We start from the raw sequence: 21,683 nt of genomic DNA, 5'->3' as shown, positions 1-21,683 counted from the left end.
AAAAAATCTAGAGCTAGTTTTGTAATACTACTAAATGAATTGCCAAATTGACTTATTGATTTATTTAATTATTTAATTATTTATAGGCTGCTTGATTTAATTTAAAGGAATAGTTCACCCAAAAATGAAAATTCTCTCATCATTTACTCACCCTCATGCCATCTCAGATGTGTATGACTTTATTTCTTCTGCAGAACACAAACAAAGATTTTTTAAACATATTTCAGCTCTGTAGCTCCATACAATGTGAATGGTGACCAAAACTTTGAAGCTCCAAAAGGCACATTAAATGCAGGACAAGTGCAATCCATGTGACTTTAATTCATCTCTTCAGAAGTGGTATGACAGGTGTGGGTGAGAAACAGATCAATATTTAAGTCCTTTTGTTACTATAAATTCTCCTATCTGCCCAGTAGGTGGTGATATGCATGAAAAATGTGAATCACTAAAAACAAAAGAATAATGTGAAAGATTTATAGTGAAAAAGTACTTAAATATTGATCTGGTTCTTACCCATACCTATCTCATTGATTCTGAAGATATAGATTTAACCACTGGAGTCATATTGATTTTACGCTGCCTTTTTGTGCTTTGGAGCTTCAAAGGTCTGGTCACCATTCACTTTCATTGTATGGACCTACAGAGCTGAAATATTCTTCTAAATATCTTTGTTTGTGTTCAGCAGAAGAAAGAAAGTTATGCACATCTGGGATGGCACGAGGGTGAGTAAAACGAAGAGAGAATTTTCATTATTTTTATTTACTATTCCTATGAAGTCATTTGCTACGTCCCTGATGCACGTCCTTTCTCTCATGGTAGGTATGCAACACATATCTTCCATCTTTTTTCCATCTGAACTCTCACGAGACCGTCACATGCTCTGCTCTTAAGGAGAGTATAATGGCATGTTTCTCTTACCTCCTGCAGCTCTTTCCTGTTCCACAGGCCGTGGAGGTGCTCCAGCAGGGCAGGCAGGTCAACACCTGGGGCACAAACACATGTCACCAAGGTTACACACAAGCCTGCTTGTCAACTCTGTGAATCAATTCCCCATTGAACGCTTCACGAAATCTCTGCAATCTTTCCATATTTAAAAACTTTGGGGCTTTTTGCCTCTTTGATACACTCTTTACATCTTGAATATCCACTTCTACCTGTAGGAAAGAGGTTGCCCTTATACAGACGAAAGAAATTCTCCTTTATTCCGGAGTTCATCAGATAGCTCAATGAAAAAAAGCAATTTTTCTCTGAATTTTCTCAGTAGTTATGTTAATGCTATTATGAACTTTTTGTCACCGCATGTTCTCATATTATTGATGCATATTTGTTCTAAATGTTATACGTCTTTGTTATGCATTATAATGGTTGACTATGTACAATCTGGCACAAAGTATTTTATTATCTTTATTGAATAGTTCAAGGAAAGACTGTCAGGAAACATCACTGGACAAAGAAGGTGTATTGAATTTTGATTTTATGTTGAGTAGCTTGTTGCTTGGGAAGCTACGGTTTCAAAGTAGCTTCGCCAACACAGCTTTATGGTCAGATTAAGATTTATGTTACTTGGTACTTTATTTTTTCCTATGTAAGAAAATGTTGTACGTTTTTGTACATGTAACGTGTATGATTACGGCATCTCAAACAATTATTACGACATGTCATGAGACCAGGTTTGGTATACCCTAGCCTTAAAGGAATAGTTCACCCAAAAATGAAAATTCTTTCTTCATTTACTCACCCTCATGCCATCCCAGATGTGTGTGACTTTCTGCTGAACACAAATGAAGATTTTTAGAAGAATATTTCAGCTCTGTAGGTCCATTCAATGCAAATGAATAGTGACCAGAACTTTAAAACTCCAAAAAGCATAAATAGTAGTAAAAAAGGTAATCCATACGACTCCAGTTGTGTGGGTGAGAAACAGATAATAAACAATATTAAAGTCCTTTTTGCAAGAAATTCTTCTCCCTGTCCAGTAGGAGGCGATATGCATGAATAATGCGAATCAACAAAAACACAAGAAGAATGTGAAAGTTAAAGTAGAGATTGACTGAGCAGGGAGGAGAATATATAGTAAAAAAGGACTTAAATATTGATCTGTTTCTCACCCACACCTATCACATCTCTTCTGAAGATAATGATTAAACCACTAGTCTTTTGGATTACTTTTATGCTGCCTTTATTTGCTTTTTGGACCTTGAAAACTGGCACCCATTTACTTGCATTGAATGGCCCAAACAGCTGATCCTCATTTGAGCAGTTGAAAGAATGTCATCCACATCTGTTATGGCATGAGTGTGAGTAAATGATGAGATAATTTGAATTTTTGGGTGAACTATCCCTTTAATGAGAATCAATTGGGAATTAATTAGACAATGACAAATGGTTTCTATGAGACAGGTGGATGTGGCTACAGAAGTTATTACACTTTGACAACAGATTATGAATGCTTTTAAGGAATGACGTGCACCGTAATTGCACAAAGAGGACCAAGAAGGTGTATTGAATTTTGATTTTACGCTGAATTTAAACTTTGCTTTTAAACTTTTCTAACTTTGCCCGCCACGATAAGATTTTAAGAGAAACTTTTCCCTTTTAAATCCAGAATACAGGTTTAACTATTTGACATCATTTGTAATGCACTCCTTGACACTTTCTGTCCTAGTCAGCTATTGTTACATGTGGATACTTCACACCGCATTTGAATTGGGCAAAAAGGGTTGGAAAATTAACATTTAATACGCGTAACAGGGAGTAAAAGGAGGGGCCTATTGTTGGTTAAGAGGTGTTGGGGCTTTGTGTTTTGGGGAGGGATTTCAGGCCACAAAACTGTGAGAAGATGAGCCATTTTTCAGGAGGAAGGCGGGGGTGAGACAGGACAGGCCCGTGACAATGGGAAAACGGAGGGGAGGTATATGGTCCTTTGAGTAGCCATGAAAGCAACTGCCTCACTCATGCTGTGTGGCCAACACCTTTCTTCTCTCTCCCTCTTCTTCCCAGGGCCGGTTTTCCTGCCCCCCTCCCCTCGCGTTTGTCTCGGATTTCCCCCGGAAAGGGCAACACGATGGTCACGGTGTAAAAAAAAATCCAGCCTTCCTAACCGACAGCCTGGGAAAGTGGTGCAAAGGGCTTTTCTCAGTCCACTCTAGGTGCAAACTCCTCCCCCACCTCGCCCCGTCAGGCTGCATATTCTTGCACGGAGCTTAACGCATTTGCCCACAATACACCCTACACATGCTTAAATGAGTAGTTAACCCAAAAATGAACAGCAATTTATGATAGGATTTTTCAGATTTGGTATGTGAATTCCCTTTAACAGGCTCTTTTAAACTTTGTTTAGGCTAGTCTTTTCCCATTAGGTAACTTTCCGTGATTAGTGTGACAGCAGCGTGTACACATACTAGTACAATGACACATATTCCCTCGTCTTTCTCTCCACCCCACCCTAACCCCATTCTTTAACAGGTATTAACATACACGCATACATGCACGCTTGGGGCGGAAGGACATTCAGGAATGTGGACTTTGCAACTAGTCAATGGGAAGTGAGAAAGTGAACGAGTTAATGAAGGAGACTTGTATGTACTTACAGAAGTCTATAACATCCAATACTTCCACTCATGGAGGGAACGACCCGTTAAAGAAGCTCGCCAATTATTATTTAGGACATTGATAAGGTGTACTAGAAGGTTGTTAAGTGGTTTCTTAGGCCACATCCACACTAGTCCACTTTTGTTTGAAAACTCTGTTTTCAGTTTCCTAACGTCATTATATACATTGAAAAGCTCTGTTTTCAGTGGTCCACACTACTACACTTTCATTTGAAAACACATTTATTTCGCTAGTTTTAAGCCTCTCATCCACACTAGAATGTGGATTCCTGCACCAAATAATAGATTGTTTTTGGATTGAATAGATTGGAATTTAAATGTGAAAACTCTCTACATTACCACATAACTCCATTTTCAATTTCCTTATGTATTTTGGAAAAAAATGGCATGTTTATATAGGAGACCATTTTCAATATGCCCGGTTTTCATTGGGGGGAAATGGTGTTCTAGTGTGGATGAAAGGCGTAAACTTAACTAAATGAATGCGCTTTCATAAGAAATCGTATTAGTGTGGACAATTCATTACCTGCATACTTTGGAAAGTGAGGAATTTTCAAAATGGAGAGCTTTTTTTTTTTTTTTTAAATAAGTTTTTGTTTAAAACGCATAACTTTTGCTACATTCACACCCCTTATCCGCAGTAGAAGTGTTTTTGTCAAGTGGAAACGAAGCATTTAGAAAATGCTCTTTAGCAACATGTACTAATAAATAGGGTCAATTTTGATTCATGTTGACATACTGTACAAATATTTAGGATTAGGGGTTTGTTCAAATCCCTAATCCTTCGAATGAGCAATACATATGATGTTGCTCACCTTAGCAAACACCACCAATTAAAAAATCTAAATAAATGGCCCCATTTTAAGTGCACTAGCATTAAGTGTAGAACTATGCTATAAGTCATAAGTGCAAAGTCAATGGGCATGGCCATAAAGTTTTGTTATATTTTCGAGAAAGCATGCGCTAAGTCTATGTGCAAGTGGGATTGCCGAAATCGCTTGCGCAATGTGCTGATGGATTGGGTAAAGCGCAATTGAATACGGAGTTCCTTCTCCGGTTATTGCACAGTCTGCATCCTATTATATAGTTCATTCCCTCAAGCACCAGCGATATTAACAAAGGCAGCACATTCATAAGAAGTTTGTTGTGTAAATGGACTGTATGCACTGAATTAGAATAACAGACATATGGACACACTCCTTTTATATGCTTAGAAAATGTTAATCTTGATATACGCTCCATTAAATTATAGGGAATGTAAGTATTATTAATAATGTTCATCTACTGACACAAATCATGACTAGTATTAATAGTATTGTGTCTGTGCGCACTTCACTTCTATCGGTCGATTTTGATTTTGTATCAATTCAATTAATTCATTGAAACATGAAAAAATTAAACCAAAATTATTTCTAAATTCTAATTACACTTCAGACAACATTTTGCAGTGACTTAAAATCACTCTACGATAAAAGGTGGAAAAATACCCATAAAAATTAGATCATGAAACAATTATAACCATAAACAATAATAATTTAAATAAAAAACTTATCAGCTACAACTCTGATTGTCAGGGACTTCATTTGATGTTCCACTATATTTTCAGAGTTTGGACATGGACTTTATCACCACCTGCTGGTGAAATCTCCAAACTGCAAAAGCAGAAACGGAGTTTAACCTTTGCGCTGAAAACAGACCTGCTTTTGAAACGTCTTAGCGCAATGAACTATTTCTAAGGAAAATAGAAAATTGCACTTTACACCACTTAATTAACATACAATCACCCACAGATAGTGCAAACACACATGCCCACTTGTGCTTCACGCTGGCATGGAAAATGCACTTTGAATTAGTGCTCTCACAAAAATGGGATATATGTAGTGCACGGTTGTAGCACATAGCGCTGCACTTTGTCCTCTTATGAAAACAGAGCCCAAAGTGTTTAAAGGCACAATTCTGTTTAAAACTCACCTTTCGAGTGTCCTACCAGGCTCATTCTTGCACACCTGGTGGCGCTGTCTCAGGACAATGCTTCCACACCCTTAACAAAAAAAAGAAGTTCATTGCATTGATTGTAAAATGCATGAACAAACAGATTCCCATTGCAGATTTGGTTAACAGGTTAGAACATGGCAAACATAGTCTAAACATGACTACTATGCATAATTCTCTTGCCTGGTGGTTTTTATTAACATTCATAACCAGTTTATAACTGATCAGGAGAGGTTTGGTGCTGATTTTACTTCTAACTCTCAACCAAGAAACAAGGAAAAAAAAAAAGATATTCAGAAGTTCTGACTCTCAGGCTGGGAAGTTATTGTGGGATTTGCAAGATGACCTGAACAACTGAAAGTTTAAAAACATTTCCTCCATGTAGCAATTCCCAAAAATGCAGCTTTGGCAGCTGGCCTCAATATTGTTTGTGCTATGCATGTAGGATATTTGAGTCTTTTCAATGAGTTCTCACAAATTCTCATGCAGTTTTTGTCAAGTCAACAAGATTTTTACTGACTGAATAAAGTGTTATATGTTGTTCCTCTTAGCATCAGCAATGCTTCAGGCCTGTGTAACCTTCCAAGAAATTATTAATATTTACACTTAGATTAAAAGAGTAAATATATTGTATGACAATATGTGTTTTTTAACTTAACAGTTAAATCGACTTGTGTTGAGCAACATGTGAACAAGTGCCTCAGGTGTCAAGACTCAATAATCACAATCCAGTACCCACATGTACACATTTCAGTCACACACACACACACACACACACACACACACACACACACACACACACACACACACACACACACACGGTCTCCCTCCCTGTGGGAACAGCAGCCCAAGAAAGGGCAGTCTGCCAGCTGACTAGGCGACGTGCTTTAGAGGCTGAGGAAGTTTTGTTTTTTTGGTCTGGAGTCTGGGCTGTTTCTTTCAGCAGTCTCAAGGAAAGCTCCTCCTGGCACTAAACTCAAAACTTCTCAGTTTATATTATTATCTCTTCTGGTCTTTACTGTCATCTAGTGGACACAGCTGGAACTCACATTGTGACCTGCACCTCTCCGCTGTATTGGTCAATTTGTGTTCAGGTCCTATTTATACTCTTATACTAAGAAAAATTAGAGGGTCAAAGTAGTAAGGCTTTTTTTGTTTTTGTCCACATCTAATAAGTTATTAAAAAATGCATTGATTTATATACAACAATTACTTAAATACATCGTTTTCAATTACTGACCTATAAGTAATTTCAATATTTTTGTTCTAGGGCTTAAAGTAAAAATAAAATGAATTAAAAGCTGAAATTCTTGACAAGTGTAAAATACGTTTTCATTATTATTTATTTAAAAAATATGCAGTGAAATAATTTTTTTTAAAATATTAACAATATTTGAAGAACTTTGAACAAAAAATCATAAATCAATTGATGTAAACATTAAGTAGTTCAAAAATAGAGATAACCCCTTTAGACCCTCAAGAATGTGTGTGAAGAATTAAAACAATATCAGATAATTTGACTTATTTTTTTAAAAGGCACATTATGTTCAGGTCATGTTGTACAACCATTAAAATTAAATAATATACACACACACACACACACACACACACACACACACACACACACACACACGTGGCCAAATGTTTGGAATAATGTACAGATTTTGCTATTATGGAAAGAAATTGGTACTTTTATTCACTAATAATGTGGCATTCAACTGATCACAATGTATAGTCAAGACATTAATAATGTGAAAAATGACTATTACAATTTGAAAAACAAATTGTATCCCCTTTTCTCCCAATTTGGAATGCCCAATTCCCACTGCTTACTAGGTCCTTGTGGTGGTGCGGTTACTCGCCTCAATCTGGGTGGTGGATGACAAGTCTCAGTCAATCTGCGCATTTTATCATGTGGCTCATTGTGCATGACACTGCAGAGACTCACAGCATGTGGAGGCTCATGCTATTCTCCGCAATCCACGCACAACTTACCACACACCAAATTGAGAGCGAGAACCACTAAATCGCAAACACGAGGAGGTTACCCCATGTGACTACTCTCCCTAGCACCTGGCCAATTTGGTTGCTTAGAAGACCTGGGTGGAGTCACTCAGCACACCCTGGATTTGAACTCATGACTCCAGAGGTGGTAGTCAGCGTCAATACTCGCTGACCTACCTAGGCACCAATGTTCAAAACTTCTCAAACTACTTGAAAGAGTTGAAAAAATCCTCCACGAGCAGCAATGACAGCTTTGCAGATCCTTGGCATTCTAGCTGTCAGTTTGTCCAGATACCCCGGTGACATTTCACCCCACGCTTCCTGTAGAACTTAGATGTGGCTGTCTTGTTGGGCACTTCTCACGCACCTTACAGTCTAGCTGATCCCACAAAAGCTGAATGGGGTTAAAATCCATAACACTCTTTTCCAATTATCTGTTGTTCTTTACCCACTGTAACATTTTCTTTTCGATTTTCTGTTTCAAAAGTGTCTTTGCAATTCTTCCCGTAAGGCCTGCACCCCTGAGTCTTCTCTTTACTGTTGTACATGAAACTGGTGTTGAGCGGGTAGAATTCAATGAAGCTGTCAGCTGAGGACATGTGAGGCGTCTATTTGACTCTGATGTACTTATCCTCTTGTTTAGTTGTACATCTGGACTTCCACATCTCTTTCTGTCCTTGTTAGAGCCAGTTGTCCTTTTGTCTTTGAAGACTGTAGTGTACACCTTTGTATGAAATCTTCAGTTTTTTTTTTTGCAATTTCAAGCATTGTATAACCTTCATTCATCAAAACAATGATTGACAGATGAGTTTCTAGACAAAACTGCTTGCTTTTTTTTTTTTTTTGCCATTTTTGACCTAATATTGACCTTAACACATGCCAGTCTATTGCTGTGGCAGCGGGGGCGTGGTCAAGCGCCCGTCCGGGAGAGAAAAGCGGTAAGGGCGCTCACACCTGAGCTAAAATGATGACTAACACCTGTGTCTAATTTCAGTAACATGAGGAGAGCGGCATAAAAGGGCAGCAGTGACGGAGCATGGGAGCCCGACAACCCGTCCAAGGAAAAAAACCCCACAACACCGTTATTGTATACAGTAAACAAGAGAAATAAAAAGCTTACCCCTTAAGCTGACACCTGTTTCCGTCCCTTCCTTTGGCGGTTGTCACATTGGTGCGAAACCCGGGACTTTTTTTTTTTTTTTTGAGTTATGGAACAAGGTCGCCCCATAGAGTCCTCCCAGCTGGCGGAAATCCTCCAGTCCCTCGCTACTCTCCATCAAGGCCACCAACAATCCCTGCTTGAGCTCCGGCAGGATCAAGATCGGCGGTTCTTCGACATCATGCGGGCTCAGGCAGAGGACCGACTTGCTATCCGGAGCCTCCTCAGCCAGGAGGCTGCGTCGGCCCCAGCCGCGACCCCGGACATTCACTCTACGCTGCCCCCGCCCACGTTACAGAAGATGGGGGTAGCAGATGATCCTGAGGCCTTCCTCGACTTATTTGAGAAGACGGCTGAAATCTGGGACTGGCCGCCCGAACAGTGGGCAGCCCGTCTAATTCCTCTCCTGTCGGGGAAGCACAACTCGCGGCACAACAACTGCGGCGACTAACCTCCTGGCTTACTCTGACCTAAAGAGGGCCATTCTGCAATGGGTTGGTCGGGCCGGAGGAGAATCGCCAGCTCTTCGGAGCATGAAGCTTGAGAAGTCCGACCGCCCGTTTGCGTTTGCTCAAGCGGCTCGGGGCGCCTGTCGGCGTGGCTGCTTCGCGGGGGACCGCGGCGTCGAGGAGTCATCGATCAGGTGGTACTAGAGCAATTCGGCAGCGACTGCCCAGGAGAGCGGCGGAATGGGTCCAGTGCCACCGTCCGGCGTCGCTGGAGGCAGCTGTTCAGCTCGCGAGAGGACCACTTGGCGGCGATACCGAGGCGGATGAGCCCTCCCCTCTCTCTCTCTCTCCCTTCCCTGTGTCTTCCCCTGCTTCTCCCCCTGCTCCCTCTCGCTCTGCTCTCTCCCCAGGGCCCGTTCCTGCCCCCGCAGGCGTGGAGGATACACCAGGCCAACTTCCCGGCCGTGGGAGAACCCGCCTAACCCTTCCCGTCCTTCAGCCGCTCTCCTCCTCAGGTGGTGGCGCCTGCCAGCTGCAGGTGCGGCCGTGGCGCCTGGGCGGTCTGCTGGAGGTCGCGGAGACCCGGACCACTTCGGGATCAGTGTCCGCTGATGGAGGTGGGGGCGGTGGTGCGGGTCTCCGATGTCCCACAGGCTGCCCCGGTCGGGCTGGAGCGTGCGGGTCCGGTAAGGATTCAGGGGGTACATACCAAGCATTGATGGATACCGGCTGTAATCAGACCACCATCCACCAGCGCTTGGTTCAACCCGAGGCTTTGGGCACAGCTAAGCGGGTGAGGGTGAGGTGTGTGCATGGGGATATTCACAAGTACCACATGGTGACTTTAGCGATCAAATTCGGGGAGAAAAACATAGTGTGGAGGCAGCGGTTAGTTCCGCCTCACCCATCCGCTAATCTTGGGTACTGATTGGCGAATTTTAGAAGTGTATTAGAGGGAGTTTGTGCGGATGGGTCCTGCATGAAAGTGAAGAGGTGTGTGATGTGCGATGCTTTGGCAGGGAGGCGGGCAGGGGCCGTCCTCGGCTGCTCCAGTGGCGAGGGAAGGGGCGAGGGGTCACCCCTCCTCTCAGGGAGTTCCCTGAGGGGACTTTCCCTTGGAGCAGTCGCGGGATGAAACCCTTAAGCACGCTTTTGACCAAGTGAGAGTGATCGATGGTCAACAACTCCGGCCGGTATCGCCATTTCATATCCGTATTTTTCAGTTATTAACGATCGGTTGTACAGAGTGGCGCGGGGCGGCTCAAACAAAGGAGGAGCTGACACAATTGTTGATTCCACTGAGCGCCGGGAAATGGTTTTCCAGGCGGCTCACTATAATCCTATGGCGGTCACCTAGGGGAGCGGAAAACACTTTTCGATCTAATAGCCCGTTTCTATTGGCGGGCATTGGCGGCGACGTCCGCAGGTGGTGTCGCGGCGTGCGTGAATGTCAGCTGGTAAACCCACAGGCCACCCCAAAAGCGCCTTTGCGCACCCTTCCGTTGATCGAGGTTCCCTTGAGAGAATTGGAATGGACCTCGTCGGGCCATTAGAGCGGGCGTCACGCGGACATCAGCTTTGTGTTAGTCCTGGTGGATTACGCATAGCGGTATCCGGAAGCAGTGCCTCTGAGCAACATCTCAGCGCGTAGTGTTGCGGGGCACTCTTCAAGATAATCTCCGGGTGGGGGTTCGAAAGAAATCCTCACCGACCAAGGCACTACTTTTATGTCCACGAACACTCGCGAACTTCACGAACTATTGGGCATTAAGTCGATTCGCACTAAGCGTGTACCATCCTCAGGCGGATGGACTGGTGGAACGATTTAATAAAACACTCAAAAATATGATTAAGTAAATTGCGTGCGCAAGACGCTAGGAATTGGGATAAGTGGCTGGACCCCTGTTATTCGCGAGTACTGAGAGGTTCCGCAAGCCTCCACGGGATTTTCCCCATTTGAGCTGCTGTATGGGCGGCGCCACGCTGAGTCCTCGGCGTCATCCGTGAAGCTTGGGAGGAGGGACCTTCTAATGCTAAAAATGAAATTCAATACGTTCTTGATCTTCGAGCAAAACTCCACACACTGGGGCAATTAACACAGGAGAATTTGCTCCAGGCTCAAGAACGCCAGCGCCGGCTGTATGACAGGGATGCTCAGCTACGAGAATTTGCACGGGAGATAAAGTACTTGTACTACTCCCAACATCGAGCTCGAAATTACTCGCCAAGTGGCAAGGACCCTTTGTGGTCACCACGACGAGTTGGGGATCTCGATTATGAGGTTAAGCGTACCGATAGAGGGTGGCGTCAAATATATCACCTCAACCTCCTGAAATTGTGGAGGGAAGAGGCAGCCTCTGTGGCGTTAGCAGCGGTAGTTCGGAGAGGCGGAGCTCGGACGGAGGTAAACAAAGCCCGCAATCCTAACACCCGGTTCCTTGTGGAGACCACCTCTCCCACGCCAACTCACAGAGGTTTCCGAACTACAAAGGAGTTTGCAGGCGTGTTCTCTCCCCTACCGGGCGCATGAGACATCATACAACACCACATCGAGACCGAGCGGGCGTGAGTGATGCGTTGCCACCCTATACGCTTGCCCGAACACAAAAAGAAAATAGTTCGGGAAGAATTGGGCGTGATGCTTGACATGGGAGTAATAGAAGAATCTCACAGCGATTGGTCCAGCCGGTCGATCCTTGTTCCCAAGAGCGACGGGTCTATGCGTTTCTGTGTGGATTATAGAAAAGTCAACGCGGTGTCTAAATTTGGCGCATACCCAATGCCCGTGTTGATGAACTGCTTCGATCGGTTAGGTACTGCTCGGTTTTATTCGACCTTGGATCTAACGAAGGGATATTGGCAGATCCCTTGACACCAATATCCCGTGAAAAACGGCCTTCACCACGCCGTTCGGATTACACCAATTACGTGGCGCTTCCTTTCGGTTTGTTAGGGGCACCAGCCACGTTTCAGCGCCTCATGGATAGGATCCTCAGACCGCATACTGCTTACGCGCTGCCTATCTAGATGATATCATCATTTATAGCAATGATTGGCAGCGGCACTTACAACATTTGAGGGCTGTCCTGAGATCGCTGCGGCGGCGGGGCTCACGGCAAACCCGAAAAAGTCGCGAGTTGAGCGTGTGGAGGTGCGGTATCTGGGGTTCCACTTGGGTCATGGCCAGGTCGTCCCCAAATTGACAAGACACGGCGATTGCGACTTGCCCTAGACCCAAGACCAAAAAGGGGGTGAGGCAGTTCCTGGGGCTGGCTGGCTATTACAGGCGGTTTGTACCTAATTATTCGGATGTCACCAGCCCGCTGACTGACCTTACTAAACAGGGGCTCCAGATCCAGTCCAATGGTCGGAGCAGTGCCAACAGGCGTTTACACAGATTAAAGCTGCACTTTGTGGGGGCAGCTTTTGCATGCACCTGACTTCTCTCTCCCTTTTGTTTTGCAGGCCGGGCGCTTCAGACAGAGGGTTGGGGGCCGTACTCTGCTGAGGTGGTGGAGGGAGAGGCGCCGGTGCTGTACATTAGCCGAAGCTCTCCTTGAGGGAGACTAAGTACAGCACCGTAGAGAAGGAATGTCTGGCCATCAAGTGGGCGGTCCTCACCCTCCGATACTACCTGCTGGGGCGGGCCTTCACCCTCTGCTCGGATCATGCCCCACTGCAGTGGCTCCACCGCATGAAAGATACTAGCGCCCGGATCACCCGTTGGTATCTGGCCCTCCAGCCTTTTAAGTTCAAGGTGGTCCACAGACCGGGGTGCAGATGGCTGCGCTGACTTCCTCTCCAGAAATGGGGGAGTGGTAGGCAGGCGGATGACGCCCGGCCTGAGTCGGGCGGTGGGGGTATGTGGCAGCGGGCGTGGTCAAGCGCCCGTCCGGGAGAAAAGCGGTAAGAGCTCACACCTGAGCTAAAATGATGACTAACACCTGTGTCTAATTTCAGTAACATGAGGAGAGCGGCATAAAAGGGCAGCAGTGACGGAGCATGGGAGCCCGACAACCCGTCCAAGGAAAAAAAAACCCACAACACTGTTATTGTATACAGTAAACAAGAGAAATAAAAAGCTTACCCCTTAAGCTGACACCTGTTTCCGTCCCTTCCTTTGGCGGTTGTCACAATTGCATACTGGCAACCCAAAAACAAACACAAAGACAATGTTAAGCTTCACTTAAAAAAACAAATAGCTTTCAGCAGTGTTTGATATAATGGCAAGTGATTTTCTAGTACCAAATTAGCAGTTTAGCATGATTACTCAAGGATAAGGTGTTGGGGTGATGGCTGCTGTAAATGGGGCCTGTCTAGATTTGATCAAAAATGACTTTTTTAAATAGTGATGGTGCTGTTTTTTACATCAGTAATGTCCTGACTATAGAACTGACTATATTTGTGATCAGCTGAATGCCACTTTGGTGAAATAAAGTACCAATTTCCTTCCTAAACAGCTAAATCTGTCCATTATTCCAATCTTTTGGCCGTCAGTGTATGCATGTACGTGTATATATATGCATCAGTGGCGGCTGCTGGTCTTTCAAAGAGGGGAAGCTCATTTTCGGCCTACATTATAAACTTATTTAAAAGTAAATTCTGCCCTACGTTCCTTTTCGAGAAAATGCACTGTGACTCTGTCGTACCAACTAGGCGTCTTTTCCAGTGACTTAACCAGTGTCTTCTCAATGGCCAGCAGAGCTAGGCTGCTTAAACGACCTTGGCCCATTGTGTTACGGGTGTAGGACTTGAGACGCTTTAAACAGAAGCTCCTTTCTACACCTGCAGATGTAGCTCCAATTGTTGCCACTAATGAGAACAGTTTGTAAAGCTGAGGCATTGCACTGTCCAACTCCATGTCTTTGAAGAACACCAAGTAATCACACAGCTTTCCCCTGTTACCCTGCAAGTCCTGATCTGAATACAGGACTTGAAGTTCAGACCTCAGTCTCCCTGAATCAAAGTGATGGCCATAACTTTTCAGGACACTTTGGAAGGCCTCCTCTGGAAATTCTTGTCTCATGTCATCAAATTTCCCTGGATTGACTAATTCTAAGAAGAGCATACTTTCCAAATTTGAAAAACGTTGAGGAATCTGCTCCAAGATGTTATCAAGGATGGCCATGTAGAGATTTCTGTAGTGCTCTTGGGGATCCTGCAATTGGGTCAGACGGCTTTCTCATGGGCTCATCTCGTGGGTCTGATGTGAGATCTGCTGTTTTGGCATAAACAGCTTGGAAAGCCCCTCTGACCTTTTCTCTTTGACAAATGCAAGAAGAGATTCAATTCTTTTCTTGTAGTAAAAACATCCATCAGCCCTCTGCTGGACAACATCAAAGACCACATCAGTCTCAGTGAAGATTTGTTCATATGTGTACAACATGAACACAAACTCAAAATCCTCCAGTTTCCTCAGAAAGCCTTTGGCACAATCCAGTGTATCATCATCAATTGTCGTGTCTGCAATGATGTTTTCAAATGTCTGCAGGAGGCCATCATAATTGTTTGCCACAGTGCTCACTATCCGTGATGTGAAATTCCATCGAGTAGGAGCGTTTCTGGGCAACCTTGAACAGCCTGCAGACTCCAGAAAAGACGTCCTCTTTGTGGATTTTGAAAAAAATGTGCCAAACCCAGAGAGTGATGCAAAAAAATTCTGCACTCAGGCAAGCATTTAGCCCCCTGTGACAGCACCAGATTCAGTCTGTGTGCATAGCAATGCACAAACATTGCACTTGGGGCTATTGCTTTCACTTTGGCCTGCAGACCATTGAGTGCTGAAGCCATGACAGCAGCCCCATCATAGGTCTGTGCCACAAGCTTATCCTTAAAATTGTAGGCCTGCATGTTCTCATTTAAAACATCAAAAACGGACTGAGCATCTCGCCCTCCAGAAACATCAAAAAATCCAGTAAAGCGCTCCTGAATTTTACCTGCACTATCCACATAGCGAACAATGACAGAGAGTTGGGCACGGCAGGATATATCAGTTGTTTCATCCACCTGCCATCCAAAAAAGGGAGCATCCTGAATTTCATCTCTGATCTGATCAGAAATGGTGGCTGCAAGAGCAGAGATCAAGTCATTTTGAATGAAAACACAGTTGAGGACTCTAATTGTGTGGACAGTACAGAGTCATATTTAGATAATGTTTCTGTGAACTCCCTGTAATTTCCCTTGTTGGATGATTCACTACTCTCATCATGTCCCCTAAATGACAGCTCCTGTCGGCCAAGCAAGGATGTTACATCAATAAGGCGGTTTAGGAAGGCCCTGTTTTGTTTGACTGTTTCATTATGTTTAGTCACTTGAATGCGAGCACCTTCATTGATTGCATGCTCAACCCTGATCCTGCCTATGCAACTTAATCTTGCACATGCACTCACATGTTCATTGCTCTTTTCATGTCTTTTATATGCCCTGTCAAAGTTAGACAGATCTCCAGACCCCACTTTTGACCAAACAACACATCCGTGAGATGGTTTCATCAAGAGGCATGGCCAGCAGTACATTTTATTTGTCACAGCACTTCCAGTCAGCCAGCTAACTTTGTCATACCAGGAGAGCTGAAAAGACCTGTTATTTTTCCCTATTTTTTGCACTAAATCAATCTTAGGTGTTGATCTGCCCTGCTGTTTAATTCTAATTTTTCCTCGTAAGGAAGACTTTCAAATGGCTTCGCCAAAATCAGGTCGACAATATTAGCACCGTCTGCCATCGTGCGCAGTTTCACCCGTACTGACGCTAGCCTAGCCTACTGTATGAATGAATGAATGAACGAACGAACGCTCTAAAACAAAATATATTAAACTTGGTAAAACTGAAACAAGGAATGTGGTGTATAATTGTGTGAAATGTATTATACAAATTGACTAGCAATTTCGCCAAACAAATATAAAGAAATAGGTTGCAGCAGTTTGTCTTTCGACTACACTTGAGAAATCCGCGATGGGACTGAGCGCGAAATAGCTTCAGTGACTTCTTATAGTACAGATTCGCTGTCAATCAATCACGCGGAAGCCCGGAGTCCGGGCCGGCCCACTCCTCATTCACCCCCAGAGACGCTGAGCGTCCGTGGGCGGGACATAATCGCAGCATTTATCCAATGACCGTCTATTTTCGGAACACTGAAAAAAACTGTTCAGAGCAGCCCCATTGAAGTCAATGGACGCTCGGCTTCAACAGGGAAATGCACTGACGCTACGGGAATGTATGAGAAGTAAATCGAGTCAGCCGACCTGCTATATGTAATGTAGCTGATTCTGAACGAACTCGTCTTCGAGATGAACATGTTCTAACGCATTTTTAGTCAATAATTTGTTTACACAATAGTACATATTTGACCATTATTTTTTTGACATTATAGGGGAAGCTGAGCTTCCCTTGCAGTCTTAAAGAAATCCCCACTGTTATGCATGTATGTATGTATGTATGTATGTATGTATACATGCACACATATCTAGAATAATGTTTGAAATTATTATTGTATAGTCATTGTGGGACATGTGTACAGTGATTAAGATGTGATTTCAAAGAGCAAGGAAGAGCAAAATATTTTAATAGCATTTTTATATGATGAACTTTTAAACTTTATATGGCATCTACAGCGCTCCTGCACGAAATGCTGAATAAACTAAACGGAGTGTCTATTTACACTAAGTGCAAATAGCCCAACTTGTTGGCAGAGGCTATTTACACTAACTCCACCCACCAATGCACAGACCAAACTCAAGACAGCCAAAACAGATTTTTTTGGGGGGTCAACTGCTGCTTCAAATGCATATTTGAATTTTTTAAGATGGGGCAGAGACATTAAACTGGTTAACAGGTTAGACATTTAGTGAATTAAGAGATTGGATAACTAAGTGACTATTTGCACTCCAACAGTCTGGTGCAGTGTTTCCCACTAGTGTGCCGTGGAAAATTATCAAATTCCACAAAATAAATAATTTCAGGTATCCAAACTCATCACCTTTTGGAGAAATTCACCATTTTGAAACCATAATCGGTGACAATTGTGATTGTGAAGAGCAATAATTGATGAGCAAAAGTGATATTTATAGGCATTAAGGGTCTTTCTCGTGACTCACTTCAGCGCTGCAGAAAATGTTTTTGCTTCACCAATAATGTCTTTGAGAGTACAAAGCAACAAAAAAATATGTAAAAACTGCACAAATTTGTGGATATATTGAATGTCTCATTTTCTTTTAATTAAATATTACCTAATTGTTTACTAATATCAGAGCCCCCAGTTATTGAACTAATTTAAATTCACCAAGAAAACGCTTCGATCTAAATATGAACGAGTCCTTTTATTACTTTCTGCTATCAAAGCAACTGCAAGCTTTGTTCTCTCTTCCAAATACATGTTTTCAGTGTTTATTGTGCACACATCTCGCTTTTTTACATGACAAACTCGTAAAATCGGCCCACTGTGACGCATTCTGCAAATCTTGTCACGTGGAGGGCAATACGACCCTGTCCGTCAAAATGACGGACAATGAGAAAGTCTAACGCAAGCACTGTATGTGACTTGTTCTTGCTTTTGTTTTTTTTTGCATAGCCGAATTTCAAACATTACAAGTAAACACGCTACTAAGATGGACAGAAAACATGGACAAGTTCTTGAAAAGGAAAAATATTAATGATTAGCCTATGTGGATAGTGGGGTGCCGTAGAATGTTTTAGTCGTAAAAAGTGTGCCGTGTCAGAAAAAAGGTTGGGAAACACTGGTCTGGTGGAAACACAGAATTTTACAACAAACCGCGCCCACTTATGCATTTGTAGTAGCACTGGGTGTATGACGGTATGTGTTTGTGTTGTCACGCTGGAGATCCGGGTTCTAATCTCACCCGTTCACATACTTTTTCCCATTTCTCTACTCTTCATATTTCCTATAATACTCCTTACCATAATAAATAAGAGATTCCTCACAGTGACGGTTTAGAAGTTGAGAGAAGGATTTGATCTGAAAATGTAACTTATTTAGGACACAGGGACCTAAATATTTTGTGTTTATGACGCAACCACCCAAGACGCTACACATGATGTGCTCTAAGTATTAAACTATTTTTAACTTGACACAGTGACCTAAACATTTTATGTTTATGACGCAACACACCCGAGATGCTACACAAGCATGTCTGACACTTGTTGAAATTGACAGGCTCTTAAACAATCCCTCATAATAAATCTCCAACTGATTGATAAATTCACTTGTGAAATGGATTGCTGTGAACTGTATGCCAATGATTGAATTATGTTCAATAATATGGTAGTAAACAATATATTGTATTCTAAAGCCACTTTTTGTATTGTCTTATCAATGATTAACTCTTCTGCTACAGGAATGTAATGCATTTTAATTATCTGAATATATATATATATATTTATATATAATTTTTTAATATTTAAAGATAACTATTATTATTAGTTAAATTATAATTATATAATTTGTATAATTTCATCATTATATACTGAATTATTGTTATACGAGGGGCTTTCTCAGCAAATATTTGTATATGCGATTAATTAATCGGGACATCATGTAATTAATTTGATTTAAAATTTTAATCGATTGACAGCCCTAATATATAATTTGTAAAATAACAGTGCAAAACTAAGTTGACATAAAACTGTTAATGAAGCTTTTTCCACTCATTATGCTTTTCGCTTAGCATTTTAGAAACAGGCCAAATCGTTTCATTTATTTTTTTATGCACTTTTTAAAAAAGTTATTTTTATTTTTTTGCAATAATAACAAGGTGCCATTTTATCATGTATTCATTGCATGCTCTTGTGGACTTAAAATATTTTAAATGTATATCTTTGATTTACAACTTTATTGCATTTTTGCATAGATTTAAGCAGAGAACATTACATGTTACTTTGTTTAGAACCCTTATGTCCAAGTTTTATAACTCACATAAGCATTTTTTTTTCCTTCAGAATTGTGAAAATCATAAAAACTAAATTTAATTCTCAATGTATCCAGAAGCGTGGAGCTCTATTTTTACACCACATGACATTTTAAAGTCATGAAATCTTTTTTTGTATATAGTGCTATTGTTTTTTAAATAATAAAATGTCTCCCCTATTCTCCTCGTGGTGGCATAGTGAATCGACTCAATCTGGGTGTCGGAGGACGGATTTCCGTTTCCTCCGTGCCTGAGACCATCAATCCGTGCATCACGTGGCTTATTGAGTGAGTTACAGCGGAGACCTAGCGCGTGTGGAGGCTTCACATTATTCAACACGGCATCAATGCACAACTCACCACACTCCCCACCGAGAGCAAGAACCACATTATAGCGACCACAAGGAGGTAAACCCAACGTGACTCTACCCACCCTAGCAACCAGGCAATTTGGTTCCTTAGGAGTCACTCTGCCCTGGATACAAACTTGCGACTCCAGGGGTGGAAGTCAGCATCTTTACTTGCTGAGCTACCCAGGCCCCCCCATATTTCTCATTTTTATCACCTCGGATAAACTTCATCCTAAAAATGTATTCATATGAACCTAAAATCACCCTTTTTCAAATATTCAAAATGAATCGTTTTATCCAGTCTTCTTTTGATAACTGAAACCAAAACAAACATTTTCATCTAGTTTCACCAAGTTTTACTTTTTGCATCCTTTATTAAAATATCACTATTCCGTTTCATTTCTTTAATTTTATTGACAGTTTGCATGCATAAATCCACAGAGAGTGTATTGTTTCCTTAATTTTTGCTTGTATTGTATGATTAAACCCAAACAGAGTAAATCTTACAAAACCTGTCAATAACATGTCCGGATCACAGTTCATCACAAAATCAAAGCCTGTTTTAGGACATAAAAGGGTTTTGCATAATGACATTATTTTCAGAACAATTAAACACATCCTCCACCCCCCAACTTACATTACTGCAATGCCAAAATCACACTTTTGCACTACAATCTCACTGCTGCACTACATTTTACGTTTTAAGTATACTGTATATGTGTTTTAATATGTTAGTCATTTGAAAATACATATTTTCCATTAGTAAAGAATCGGGCTGTCTGTGAGCAGTTTTTAAGTTACAGTGGATGTGTCTCTGGGAGTTCATCGGCGTTATGAGAGTTTGCTCTTTTGTTATTCAAATGACGCAAACAGTAGAGCCAAGCTGCAGCCGCATCAGGACAGCGCTTAATTTTCACATTCCGGGAATGGACTTAAACAGAGTTGACAGGAAAACAAACTGCTGTGAATAAATGCACACATCAGACTGATGAGAGTGGTTTCCGTTTTCTACGTGTTCAACTTTTGAAGCTATTTGGGTTAGAAAATGAAGAGTCGTAAAATTTAAATGGCCGATTGCGGCGCGGATGATGATGTCATCCGAATTCACAAATCATGAAGAATCACTTGCGACATTATTTACATGTCTACGACAGCGCATTTATAGCCAATTGAAGTCTGAATTTCAAACCGCAAGCTATCTTTACCGAGGTGAAATATTTGCCTGGCCGATCAGCTGCAATGAGTAATACATGAATGAAAAGTAGAAGGCTTAAACCCTCCACATATCTGACTACTTCAAATGAACATATTAATGACATGTGAGACATTTGAATATAAAACTTACTTATGAAGTCTTAAAAATATGAGTGATGTGCCACCTCACCACATTATAGTTCAATTCAAATGTACTGTCGCATTGATAACAACTTGATAACAAACTTTCAATCCATTTTACCCTAATGAATATATAGTACCTATAAAACTCGGAAGGGTGCATTTAAAAGTAAAGTTCAAAGACTTGGCAAGAACGAATGTTCCATTACATCCATATTCACAGCTAGATACATTTTACAAGGCAGCAAACACGTTTTAATGTACATAATGTGATACGAACACTACCAATCCATTCTCAAATATTTTTCCACATGATTTCATTTAAGCTTCACTGAATTTGAGTCACGCACAGGCTAATGTCAACTGATGGTAGCATGACAACATGACTCGAGACATCAACTCTGACAACTACTGTTGTTAAAAACGATTATTTCTAGATACTTTGTCTGAAGTAGTGTTGTTTATAAATATTCAACTTACTTAAATAACGCGGACGTCAAACGAGGAGATGGTGTGTTTGAAATAAATCTTTCCCTACATCCGGGCGGAACCATTTAACGCGGGAAAGGTTTATTAGAGGCATTTGACGATGTGGCACATTCATATTTTCTCGAGCTCGCTGGTCATGTTTGCAAAGTTAATGCAGATGCAACCAGTCAGAGTTTCATAATTATACTACTCAAAAATATAATATTTGTCACATGAATAGTTTTGTCTTTAAATGACATAAGTAGTCGTATAGGTCTTCTTCATCGTTTTATCGCGTTTGGCAAACCAGCTAAAGGTGCATATCCGCCACCTACTGGGTTGTAGTGATTAAAGGGAAACTACAAGAACTAAATCCAACTAAACAAGCCTGTTTCC

The 21,683-nt window shown here is 41.9% G+C and overlaps 1 protein-coding gene across 4 annotated transcripts in view; it reads right to left on the bottom strand.

The window, feature by feature from the left end:
- Window positions 1-21,365, bottom strand: part of LOC127635426 (exonuclease mut-7 homolog) — a 77,795-nt gene extending 56,430 nt beyond the window's left edge. For 2 of the 4 annotated variants that reach the window (XM_052115468.1, XM_052115471.1), the window contains exons 1-4: window positions 21,300-21,357; window positions 13,303-13,358; window positions 5,583-5,652; window positions 919-983 (exon numbers count right to left, since the gene is read on the bottom strand). In XM_052115468.1, coding sequence (XP_051971428.1) covers window positions 919-983; window positions 5,583-5,607 — 90 coding nt within the window. In that variant the 5' untranslated portion in view covers window positions 5,608-5,652; window positions 13,303-13,358; window positions 21,300-21,357. Of the gene's footprint in view, window positions 1-918; window positions 984-5,582; window positions 5,653-8,727; window positions 8,775-13,302; window positions 13,359-21,299 lie in introns of those variants that run through there. The other 2 variants (XM_052115469.1, XM_052115470.1) reach the window with 2 other exon arrangements.
- Between the last annotated feature and the right edge of the window lie 318 nt (window positions 21,366-21,683).

Source organism: Xyrauchen texanus, chromosome 43, assembly GCF_025860055.1.
Source record: "Xyrauchen texanus isolate HMW12.3.18 chromosome 43, RBS_HiC_50CHRs, whole genome shotgun sequence".
NCBI lineage: Eukaryota > Metazoa > Chordata > Actinopteri > Cypriniformes > Catostomidae > Xyrauchen > Xyrauchen texanus.
This window is presented reverse-complemented; position numbering and strand designations above follow the sequence as displayed.